The 12,710-nt window shown below is 36.0% G+C and overlaps 1 protein-coding gene across 2 annotated transcripts in view; it reads left to right on the top strand.

The window, feature by feature from the left end:
• Positions 1-12,710, top strand: part of NEBL (nebulette) — a 372,828-nt gene that overhangs the window by 303,997 nt on the left and 56,121 nt on the right. Inside the window, exons 8-12 of one of the 2 annotated variants that reach the window (XM_081103925.1) lie at positions 522-635; positions 2,252-2,353; positions 6,223-6,327; positions 8,487-8,594; positions 11,640-11,750. The exons of the other annotated variant lie outside the window; for it this stretch is intronic. Coding sequence (XP_080960051.1) covers positions 522-635; positions 2,252-2,353; positions 6,223-6,327; positions 8,487-8,594; positions 11,640-11,750 — 540 coding nt within the window. The remainder of the gene's footprint in view (positions 1-521; positions 636-2,251; positions 2,354-6,222; positions 6,328-8,486; positions 8,595-11,639; positions 11,751-12,710) is intronic. 2 annotated transcript variants of the gene reach the window in all.

The raw sequence follows: 12,710 nt of genomic DNA, 5'->3' as shown, positions 1-12,710 counted from the left end.
AGCCAGGACACGTTAGAAAGTATAGTCCCTAAATATGAGTTTTTGAACAAATGGGAAATGGTGAGAAAAACCATGATACAAAGCATGTTTTACATTTGGAACAATTCCCTCAGGAAAACTCATATTCAAATTCTGGGGCTTAGGATCATTTTTTTCTGAATGTGGAAAACTTTAATTCATTTATGGTCTAAATTTCTAATTAATCATAGATTATAGGAATGCAGAAATGGAAAGTGATATTTAAAAATCCTGAGATTCAGTGCATATTCTTGTTAATAGGATTTGCGTTCATGCCTAATTGCATTTAGGATCAGTGTTCAAGTAGAGGTTGTTTTTTTAATAAAAAATTTATGCCTAATTAAACTTAATATGTGTGAAAATATGAGGAATTTTAAACTTTGCTATCATTCGTTTTTAAGGTAGCTTTTTATCTGATCTAATTACAAGTCAAATGTGCTATTTCGAAAGTGTAATGATAAATGTGCTACTAAATTTATCCTGTTTTTTTTCTTTTATGGCAGATTAAATACAAAGAAAAATTTGATAATGAAATGAAGGATAAGAAACATCATTACAATCCCCTTGAAAGTGTTTCTTTTAAGCAAAGCCAGCTTGCCACTGAGCTGGCAAGCAATGTAAGTATCCCATGGTTTATAATTCATAGAAAATTATTTTCAATATATTTTGATTCTTGTTTTCTCAGAATTGGCTGTGTTGTAATGAAACAAAACCATGTAATTTCCGACCAATTTTAGTTGAAGCACTGAAGCATATTTTCTTGAAGCTTTTTTTTTTGAGAAAAAAATGTATTATTATTATTTACTATTAATAGTTACTAGTACTAATTAGTTTATATAAGAATAGTATTGCTAATAAGATTATTATGTCTGATCAAGAGTAGAAATGGATTGCAGAGCTCGTAGAAAAGTAGAATGCAGTATCATAAATTAGTGATTATGATAGCAGTTAACTCATATAACAATACCCATGAAAAGGGGCTAATTGTAAAGTGCTACCTGGCACGTGCTAGTTTATCATAAAGACATTTTCAGAAATTGTACCTGTAATGGCTAACAATTCCTTTCTTATCCATTTTGTGAATGATGTAACACTTCCTCACAAGATTTGTTTTCATTTCATGTGTTTTAAAATAATCAAGTTCAAATTTACAAGAAAAAATGTCTTATTTTTTATTAGAATTAGGCAGAGTATAAAAGCAAACATAGAAAGAAACTGATCATTTTGCTGTAGTTGCAGGATGTACAGAGCACCCTTTCAAACATTAAGATGAATTACTGTTGAATTGTTGCTTTGTTAGGTCATTTACACTTTGAAACTTCTGTCATATCCTGGCACTTATATCTTACTTTCATTAATGTTTACAAGGTATTGTTATTTGTGTTCATTAACCAATATTGTTATTTTGTTTGTCACTAGAAAGTAAAAAGGGTGTTTCTGTCTTTTAGGACCACTGGGAATATCAAAATGATTTCTTTTTGATGTATTTGTGTGTGTGTGTGTGTGTGTGTAGGTAGGTAAAAATATAATGCAAATAGAGTTGCAATATACTTAAAGGAACCTAGAGCATAGTATTGAAAACACAAGGTTTAGAATCAGGTTGCCTGTATTTGAATCCTGCTCTGTCTTTTAATATCATACCTTCATCTTCCTGTGCCTCAGTTTCCTCATCTGTAAAATGGGAGATACTTAAAGTACTTACGTACTGGGGTTGTTATGGAGACTAAATATTCAATACATATAAAGTGCTTAGGAAAGTGTTTGGCACAGAGTAAGTGCTCAATACATTTTCTATTTTTAATATTTTATTATTATTATTACTGATATTATTATATTTTTAAAGCAGGTGGTAAAAAGATTTATATGGCAATAGCATGAAAATACCAGAAGCTTCCATATTGCCACAAAGCACAATCAAAATACAGTAGCAATTTCTCTTTATGTTTTGCAAGCAGAATTTCCATTAAATTTACTCGATTCTGCTTACATCACCCCTTTTTTAATATATAAAACAAACAAAAAAAAGAATTATCAAAATATATTCAAGTCCTTAGAAATAACTCTTTACAATGCATTCAGTAGTAAATGAGCACCATCTAGTGGCTATGTTCAAATTCATCTGCCAGTTTACCACTAACTAGTACTTTATGATATATTAAACATGATAATGGCAATAATGCAAAAGCATATTTTCTCCTCCTAGATGGTATTGTGTTCCATGTTATTTTCATAGGTGAAGTACAAGAAAGACATTCAAAATATGCACGATCCAGTTTCGGATCTCCCAACCTTGTTTTTAGACCATGCTTTGAAAGTCAGCAAAATGCTCAGCAGAGTAAGTGGTTGTGGTAGCTGTACCAGTAGGTGTGGTGTGGCCTCCTCCAGCCGCTGTGCCTGCAGTGCTCTTGAGCGCACCTGCTTCCTTAGGTGTGGCCGGGCATCACTGTTCCCTGAATAACTAACTCATTGAAAAGGAGTGGTCTGCTCGCTTATGTCCCACCAAAGCTGTTGCTTTACAAAGGGCTTCCCCCTGCCCCCGCCAACCCTTTAATATCTTCTGAATGCAAACTTTCTTATTGAATAGCTACACTTCATAGTCCTTTCTGTCTTCTTCTCCTTTCTTCTTCTTCTGTATTCAGTTCAAGGCTTCAGACTCTTACGTGACAGATCTTTTATTTTATGCAGGCCAGGGCAGAGTGTCTGATGTTTAACAGGCTTCAGTGACATAAAAAATGGTCTTCGTCTAATTTGTGTTTTCTCTGAAAATAAATCCTAAAGGCTTTCACACTGTCCTTTTGATCTTGTGAAGGTTCCCAGTTTTCTTCAGAGCTACTAAGAGTGGAGGGTGATTTCTTCCTGTTCTGATGACAGTGTTTGGATATCCCACCAAGTGGGTCCTTCCATCAGCACTCACTTCCTGGATGCTGTTTCAAACACTTAGTGATGTCACTGGTGCTCATAACTGGTGATCTGGCTCACCTGTGCCTGCACTTTCTACATCTTAGAATGCCCCCCGGTGGTGATGAACTCTAATTTGACCTCAGGCTATTCTACATTTATTTTAATAATCACTCACTCACCCATTCACTCAAATTATCCAAATTTATTGAATACCTGCTTTGGGCCAGTTACAGGTTAGATGGAAAGTATGTTGGGCAAGGAATGTGGAAAAGTGAAAAGAGTTGTCCTCAGATGTGCCCGTAGTCATAGACCTGCAGCTAAAACCTGGTTCCCAAACTGTTTTTTTAGTATTTTGTTTTTATTGATTTCAGGGAGGAAAGGAAAGGGAGAGAGACATAGAAACATCAATGATGAGAGAGAATCATTAATTAGCTGTCTCCTACACACCACCTACTGGGGATTGAGTCTGCAACCTGGGCTTGGGCCCTGACCAGGAATCAAACTGTGACCTCCTGGTTCATAGGTCAATGCTCAACCACTGAGCCACACTGGCCAAGCTGGTTTCCAAACTATGAAATAAGGAGATACAGCTTCAGTTCAGGTTTGAAAATGTCTAACCTTGGCTTGATGTATTGAAACTTGTGTTCATTATGTAGTGATCCTCCTTTTTCCACCACCCGTTCTGTCCTTCTGCAATGCACTGTGCATGTAAATAATTCATACTCGCAGATAATTTTGATCAGTGGTTTTTTTTTTTTTTTGAAGGAAAAGCAGCCCATCATTCTGTTCAGTCTGTTGAGCAGAGAATGAAGGTTAGAGAGCTATCGGGCCCAGAATTAGACTCAGTCCCAGGACACTTAAGTCACGCTTTCTTGCTGTTCCAGGAAACATGCTCATCTGTATACCTCTGCACACATTCCTCTGCTCGCTGAGTGTCTGTTTCAGTTCCAGGTTTTCCCCCATGACTCATAGGTCTGCTTCTAAATTCAATACGTGTCTGTTTTCTGAGCTGCTTTGCTCATGTTCAGTCCTTGTCCGGTTTTGATCCTTGCACTGGCATTTTGCCCTTGACTATTCCTCATCCATACTTGGGTTAAATTTTCTTAGGACATGAGGATTCATGTGTAAATATGCCAATAAATTATCTTGGTAATGAAAAAACTTGGTAGTTGGAGGAATATATGCAATATTATAGGCAATATCTCTTTTCAAGAATATTGACTTTTATTATAATGGTGAAAATAATAGCTTAATATAAATTATTTTTATCATCTCTTCCACAGAAAACCCCCACAAAGTCATATATTACATTTATTTTATATACCATTTATAAAGTTTAAATCTCTGTTCAGGTTTTGCTTTTGCCTAGATTATAGACCATTTGCCCCATAGTAGAATTGTGACTTAAGGATTACTTCACAAGAGAAAAAGTTTAAGTCACATAATGCATTACTCTGAGGTATCAAACTGTTTATTAAAGTTGTATGATCATATATTGGCTCAAATTTATTGTACATCAGAATTGCCTTCTTTTAAATTTTAATGTAAAGAGAATTGGAATTTTGTAGATTTATAAAGGCAACTTAGTTTTATTAAAAGATTGAACAAGAGAATGCTTAATAAAAAGACATTCTGCCAGAATTAGTTGTCAGTTTGTTATAAATGGATGTTTTTAAAGACCTCTAAATGTCTTTAGTATAAATCAACATTTTTAAAAATTTTAATATTTAATGTGTAGAGTGAAATTAGTGCTTATGAGTTTGTGTAGCTATGCTAATTACATTTTTGAGGGAACATTTCCCCCTGGAAAATAGAACTCCAGTAGCTTTCAGTTTATAACTTTGCATAAATTAAAAGTATATATGGTGTGTTGCTCTGTGCAACTCCCACTAGGAGGCAACAGAGACTATTATATAAGGAACAGCAAGTACTAAAAGCTTCTTTGCAGATCTTAATTCAAATAGGTTTTGTTTGCTTATTTAATTTTTAAAAATAGGAGTTTCTGAAATTCTCCATAACTAAAATAGATCATTGCTTTGGGGATGATAATTCATTGACCTTTTCTCAGGATAGATTTATTATTCCAGACATAATATCCAGGGCTTTATTAGTTCTTGATTTTAACTCTCTTCAGTCAAGATGTACGATGTGAATGTTATCATGAGCTTCCTGGGGCCTTTTTTTCTTCCTTTATTCTGGTTAGAGTTTGGGGACACACACATCACTCTAATTGCCTGAAAGTGCCCTGGGGACCATTGTTGTATCTCTGTGGAACAGCAGTTCTCCCATCTCCGGCATGGGGCCTCTTCCTGCTTCACTCTCAGATGTCTGAGCATCTGCTAAGACCCAATGTCAGTTTCATTATGGCAGGCCTTTCCTGCTCCTGTTCAAATGCTGCTCACCTCTCCCCCACTCTACACAAAGCGGCCATTGTCACTGAAATCCTCACTGCCTAATGAGCAACCAACTTTAGCTCAAGTCTCTGTAGCCTTGAGTCATTGAGAATTACCATTTACTTCCAAAGGTCTTCCCCAAACATGGCAAAATCACTGTGTCCAATATCCAAGTATATAATTATGAAGCGATTTTTGTCTTATTGGTGACTATTTTATTTAGAGACCTATAGCTGCCAAATTTGGCATGCTTAGCTATTCTGGTATCTTCCAAATTCACTGTTTTGTCTGTGTATCTAAATAGTCTTAATTCACTTTCTTTACCCTAAAATTTCAATCGACTGTCTCTAGTTTCTCAGTTCCTCTCTCAGACACCCCCTAACCTCTCCTTTGGGACAATTAGTTGAATCGTTTCTCACTCTCTCATTGTCCCGATGAGCATCCGCTTTCCTCATGGCTGAGAAGTACACAGCTTCTTTCTGTCTGCCTCCCTCCGACTTTCCTTTCCTCTGTTCTTCCTTCTTTTAGATGCTGTTAAACACACACCTGTTCTAGGATAAGGACAGGACAACTGGCCTCCATTTTGCTCGCCTTGCCTATGTACTCTGGCCTCATGCCCGGCTTTTCCATTGCCACTCCCAGCGTGTGACTGTCTTGTATGTTGTATTTACAGCATAATCGTCCTCTGCTTCTCTTGAGTATTTCATACGCTGTTCACGTTGGCCGCCTAGAGCTGGTCTACCTGGCATTGTCGGGTGAGCTCACTGCTAGAAATCCACATGACCAGCCGACTGCAGATGGCAGCTTTCCGGCTCTTGCTGGCGTGTGTTTTTCAGTTTGCATTCCTAAGTATTAGTTACTCTAATCAGCCTCTTTTATTCTGAATTAATTTTCACGTTCTCTGTTTCAGCGAGAGTATAGGAAGATTTTTGAGGAAAACAAAGGCATGTATCATTTTGATTCGGACGCTGCAGAACACCTGCACCACAAAGGCAACGCCATCCTCCAGAGTCAGGTATGTGCCCCCCCAGCCTGGACCCCTGACCTCCCACGGCCCTGCGCCTCCACCAAGAGCGTGAAGCTGCTGAAGACACGTGTTGCTTTTGAAAACCTCAGACACTCTTCTCTCCGTATTTATTGAGTTTGGGAAGCTTAAATCATGTTTCAATGTGCAGCCATTCTATAACATAACAGTAAATCCACACAATTTAAAACTTACAATATATGCGTTAAATGATGATCAAATCTCATGATTTCAATTTTTATTGTGTACTGATTTGTCATTTTGTGCTGCAAAGTAAATTTTCCAGGCACAAAGTTTATGATAATTTTTCATATTATGAAAATGGTAAAACTATATCTTGCCAGTATAGTCTACATTAATGTTTATTTCAATTGTGAAATTCTATGTACTCCCTGAACAAATGTTTAAAAATATTTTCCTTCTTGCACACTTTGAAGTTAGTATCTATGTATTTTTTTTTTGTTCTGAGTTCCAGTAGTTGAAAAATATGTCATTCCAACATCTATTAATTTAAATTTTGCAAAACTCTTTTAAATGTATCCTGTGGAACATAAATTTGATAATGATATGATACCCATATCCATTATTTAAAAAATACACAAACTAGCTCTTCTTTAAGATATAGAAATTGATATTTTTCTCTTACCATTCTTATTTTCATTTTATTTTTTTCTGTAAAATTTTATCTTAATGTAGTATGTTATTATAATTAAAACACTTTCATCGATCACTCTGTCATACTTCTTTGAAACAAAAACGTGCCTACAAATAGGAATTTTAAAACTTGTTAAGTTTCCTGGTACAGTAAAGTTCTAAGTATTGAAAAATTTCTTTTGGATTTAATTATCCTTAAAATTATTACCATTATGCAACTTAAGAAATAATTTTATTAATTATTAAACATAGAATGTAAACGAAAGTACATTTCTGAATGAAATGAATCATGATAAAACTTTTCTATGATTTTAATTTTGTAATTTTAATATTGCTAAAAAAGCCAACTACCTTGAGAGCTTTTATATATATAATTATATATATATATATATTATATATATATCTACACTAATAAAAGAGAAAGATGCAAATTGACCCTATCTTTGCAACACCCACCAGCCAATCAGGAGTGAGTTTGCAAATTAACCCAGCCACTTCAGGCCTCTGGGAAGTGTGGGAAGGCGAAAAGGCAGCTCTGACCGGACTGAAGGTGGTGCTGGCAGCCAGGGAAAGGAAGGCCCATTCTTGCACGAGTCTTTGTGCATCAGGCCTCTAAAAAATATATATATATATATAACTAGGGGCCCAGTGCACGAATTCATGCACCTTGAAAGGAACTGTGGGCTGTGAGGCTGTGGTGGGCACAGGGGTGGGTTTCGGCTCATCCTCTGCACTCTTGCCCAGCCCCTCCCACTGTGGCCCCCTGTCCCCTCTCTCCCAGACTGTGAGAGGGTGTAACACAGGAGCTGCCCCCTGGTGGTCAGTGCACTCCCACAACCAACCTCCCATGGTTCCTCCCCGTGACCGGCCGGCCCCGATTGGCCCTGATTGGGACTGGGCAAGACGGCCCTGATCGGCTAGGAGGGACCCCACCTGTGCATGAACTCTAGTTATGAAATAATGCCTAGTGAAACTGAAAGAAATCACAGAAGAGCTCTATGTGTGTTTTACTTAATGTCTATGGAAAAATTCAGCAATCCCAGAAAACACTGTCATCCCTTTGACAAAAAGAGAGAGAATTACAACTATGTTTTCCCTCTTGTTCATGCTCTACTGATAGGCATTCCAGCTATCACAGGATCTCTCTCTCTCTCTGTCTTTCTATATACTAGTATATGTGTATATACATATATAGCCCCATGTATATGATATGTATCTATATATGCCATGCCAGCTATTTAAATACTTTATTCAAGTCCTAGAACTACATTACTTAGTAATTATAAGTTATTTTTGTTTCTTCATAAGTTTTATATATATATGTCTTACCTCTTTCTTTGTATGTCATTTACTACAGGGAACTCAGGGATCAACCTGCACACCAGAATAATGTGATTTTTAGAAAAATGATCAATTTGGTACATACTTATTTTACTTTGGTCTATTTGCATAAGGGCTCGTGAGCTTTATATGCTTTTTATATTTTTTCAATAAAGGTTAAGTACAGAGAAGAATATGAAAAAAATAAGGGGAAATCGATGCTTGAATTTGTTGAGACACCATCATATCAAGCTTCAAAGGAGGCCCAGAAGATGCAGAGTGAGGTGAGTCCCTTTGGTTTGTTTTCAACTGTTCAACACATACTTGATGTTTTATCATTTAAAAGGAACCAGGGAAGTGGTTCAGAATGTTTAGTGGGTCTAGAGGACCCTGCACAAGGAGACCGAGGAAATCATAGGCTGTGTCCATGTGGGCAAAGTCATAAGTTTTTTCCCCACTTATCCTCTTCATTCTCCACTTAAGCTATAGTAAGTCTCATCCACATATTCCCCTCTCTGGTTTTGACTTGTCCCAGGATGATTTCTTCTGTTCCTGTTTTTTTTTGTTTGTTTGTTTTTTCCTATTTTGGGTTGAGGGGCAGGGAAGAGACACCAAACACAGAAAGTTTTGTCTGCAACCAACATCCCAATTATGTGGGTACAACAAGATTATTCCTTCAAAAGGTTAGAAATAATGGGCAGTGGTATCAGCTGATCACACCCCAGTGCTCCACTTCAGGAAGGCTCAATGGACAAGACCTTTTCTGTTCTCCAATAACAACAGGAAAAGAAGGAGAAATGAGAACTCTGGACAATAAAACTCGTAGGGATTTCATAAACATTATAGATGCTATTTGTTGAGGTGTTATAATTCATCTTCTCAGAGAAAGGGCCCTCAGATATGACTGGCTTGTTAAGTAATCTTAAGTTGTTTAATTTTTTCTTCAAGCAAGAGAAGAGAAAATAATTACGTATATTTTTTTATCTTCTTAAGCCATTTAAAATACTCTAAAACATATAGATATGTGCTTCTCAAAAAATCAATGGGAAAATTAGACTAAATTGTCTTAATTTACCTGAAGTGCTCAGTTTATTTATTTTTCCATTGAGGATGGTCCTTTGAAAGAGAAAAGATCCCCCATGTTCAAATTTCACTGTGTAGATGACAAGGACTTCAACGGTGCCCTCAGTCCTGAAAAAGTGCTATACATTCGACATAGCATGTTTCCTTGTGCAAATCTTGAAGTCTGATAGATAGCACTTGGCTTTTACCGTTGCTGTGGCTGCACAGCACAAAAGGAAAATTAAATATCAAGAACAGACAAAATAAAATCGGTCAGATGAACTTCATTTGCAGAGGCTAAGACGTGTTTCCCTTCAATGACAGACACTGGCTATTCGATTTTTAGGCTCAGCATTATGTTTCTGCTTATCAGGGCTTAGACATAGGAGAAAGAAATCTTTCAACAGAAAATAACGTTGGACCAAATTTATACTATAATGATTTATAGTATGAAATTTATTCTATGTAATTTGGCATATACATTTTACGCTAGAAAAATAAAATTTCTAAACATGTTAGACAAAGTTGGATATGAAAAATGTATTTAGATGCAGGAGCAATGAATTAGATACAAAGAGTTGATGTTTAGGACTAAGAGGTCAACTTGACCATGAGCTTCTTGGGGAGCCTCCTATGTGTAAAGCTTAAGTGTTGATCATCTCAGGAAAAGTCACTCACGTTTTTTTGTTATGGCCTATAATTATGCTTCTCTCACTTTCTTCTAATACCAGATATAGGATGAATCACTGTGTGCTAGAAGAAATCTCTAAATCTGGTTTTGAAAAGTTATTTGTCTTCTGTTTCACAAATAAAGCTCTCCTAACAAAAAGCATTCTACAGGCCCCCCCCCCCCATACCTCCTTAGTAATGTACAAATTTCCTTAGTCATATATTGGCCAGTTTTAGTCATAATCAACCTTCCTGCATGACTTACTTAAGTCAAATAATTGTTTTTCAGAAGAGAAGGGTTTTTTGAAGTGAAGTATCTGAAATAATATAAACATACACATATTTATATTTCACTTTTTTTAAAGACTCATTTTGGGCCTGGAAATGCCCTAGATTGACCCCTATAAGACAACTTTTCATTATTGTTCTTTGGTATGTCTATAGTTCCTTTAAGTCAGAATGTTCTCAATGCAACTTCTTACCTAGCTTTGTTAGTTTCAGTATTTATGGAAGATCCATTGTGGATTTTTCTCTGGCTATTCTTAGATTTGTTAAATATGTAACACAAATGTAGGTGAGGAGACGGCCTGTTCTCTTACCCTCCCTTGTGGTATGGAGAATTTCTTTCTGTAATTGCCTTTCTCTGTAATAAGTACATAATGAACCTGGAAATAGCTTTTCATTTTGCATTTATGGCAATCTCATGCAGAATTTATTTTTATCTTTGTGATTCAATTTGAATCAAATATTTAGCTGGTAAATTTTGGCTCTTGTTTGGTAAATATTTCACATGAATGGATATTTTTGTTATTTAGAATGTCTTTATAGTGATAAACTGTGGGTTATTGTTGATTTGCAGATGTGTGGAGTTTAGAAAATCATAGCTGAAGGGCGTCAGAGTGTCAGAAGGACAGGTGTGGGTTTGGATTTAGGCTCTCCATGATACTGTTGGCATCTTTCATTTCTTATTGGGAACACTTACTTAAAGAATCATTACCCAGGTTCAAGATAAGATTCTCCTCACAGTGTAACTTAATTCGTATCAAACTCTATAGACGGTAGAGAAATATTCTCAATGCCAAAATCAGTAAAGGAAAATCTTTCCCTCCTGCCTCCAGTACATTTTATAAATTGTCTTTTCTGAATTCACAAAACACAGACAGTGAAAAGGATGATGAGGACATGAACATTAATGCTGCTTTGGTTGGAATGGGCTTCCATGCTGCCAGATTTTTCTTCTACTGGATGGATCCACTCTTTACTGAGTGAACCAGTCAGGTGGTCCAATCACATAGCCAACTTTCTTGGTTCTCCTCCACAAATGGGCTGACGCTAAACAATAATAGACCATAAGATGTTAAGCAGCCTCACTCAGAATGCTTTCCCAGAGAGAGTTGGTACTTGATTATTCTGCTGTTGTTTGTAGAATTCTGAAATTTATGATAAAGTTGGAGTTATTTCCCTGTTGATAAGAAGACTGAGGTGGTAATACTGCATAAGGAAAATATCAATTTTATTCTGGGGACTCTTGTTCTAATATCTTTTCAACAGGCACTAGTATGTTGTTAGTTTAAAAATTATGTGATCTTATTTAACAGAGAGTTTACAGAGAGGATTTTGAGAGAGAGATTAAAGGAAGGTCATCACTGGATTTAGACAAGACTCCAGAATTTCTGCATGTAAAGTACATCACCAACTTACTGAAGGAGGTATGATCCTGATATTTACCATTATTACAAAAGAAACTAAAAACTGAAGGAATAACCCTGGAAGTATTTATTTAACAATTCTCTATTAATTAAGTGAATTTCAGATATTAATCTGTTACTTTTCCCCTCACTTTGACCTTTACTAATAGAGTTTTTAATTTCCATATTAGAACCAGCTTTGTCTCAAACTTCCCTGCAGCATTCTCATGACAGTTGATATTAGAAATAAGGTGCTCATGTGTGAAGGTCTGGATAAATGGTACATTACTTATAAGTGGTTTGTGTTCTGAGTCGGGGAAGATATATTTAGCATATTGAACACAAGAACTTATGTCCATTTTTTTATTTTATTCTCGGCAGGATTTCCCTCCAAATTTAGTGGTGCATTTGGCGCACAATTAGTGTATTAAATTTATTGAGCATTAAGGTCCTCAAATCTAATAGAAATACCATGCTCACTGTCTATCCCTTGTTTAAACGTTTTGTCTCTTTTTTTTTAAGTTTTATTTTTTTAAATTAAATCTTTATTTTTGAAAGTATTACATATGCCCCCCAACCCCCATTAACGCCTTCTAGCCTGACCCTGGTCCCCACCCCAGGCTTTCTCCACGCTATTGTCTGTGTCCATGGATTATGCATATATGCATACAATTTATTTGGTTGATCTCTTCCTACCCACCCACCCCTACCTTCCCTCTGAGTAGATTTTTTTTTTTTTAAATGGTTACAAAGTAGCTTGGAGCTCTTCCAACTCTCTATTTAAATAGATTCTTTTTACATTAAGGGAAAGCATTAAAGACCTCCATTTCATGCTGAATTTTGAACTGAAGAAATTATTCTTGAATGAAATGTCTTAAACCAATGAAATAAGAGTGTATAATTACCTACATAGAAGTGCATCATTTAAAAAATGAAGTGCCAATTGGGCTTTATCTTTTGACTGCTTTTACACATTTAATG

The sequence above is a fragment of the Myotis nattereri genome, assembly GCF_964212035.1.
Source record: "Myotis nattereri genome assembly, chromosome: 1".
Classification (NCBI taxonomy): domain Eukaryota; kingdom Metazoa; phylum Chordata; class Mammalia; order Chiroptera; family Vespertilionidae; genus Myotis; species Myotis nattereri.
Note: the sequence above shows the minus strand (reverse complement) of the source record. Positions and strands in the feature narration are given on the sequence as shown.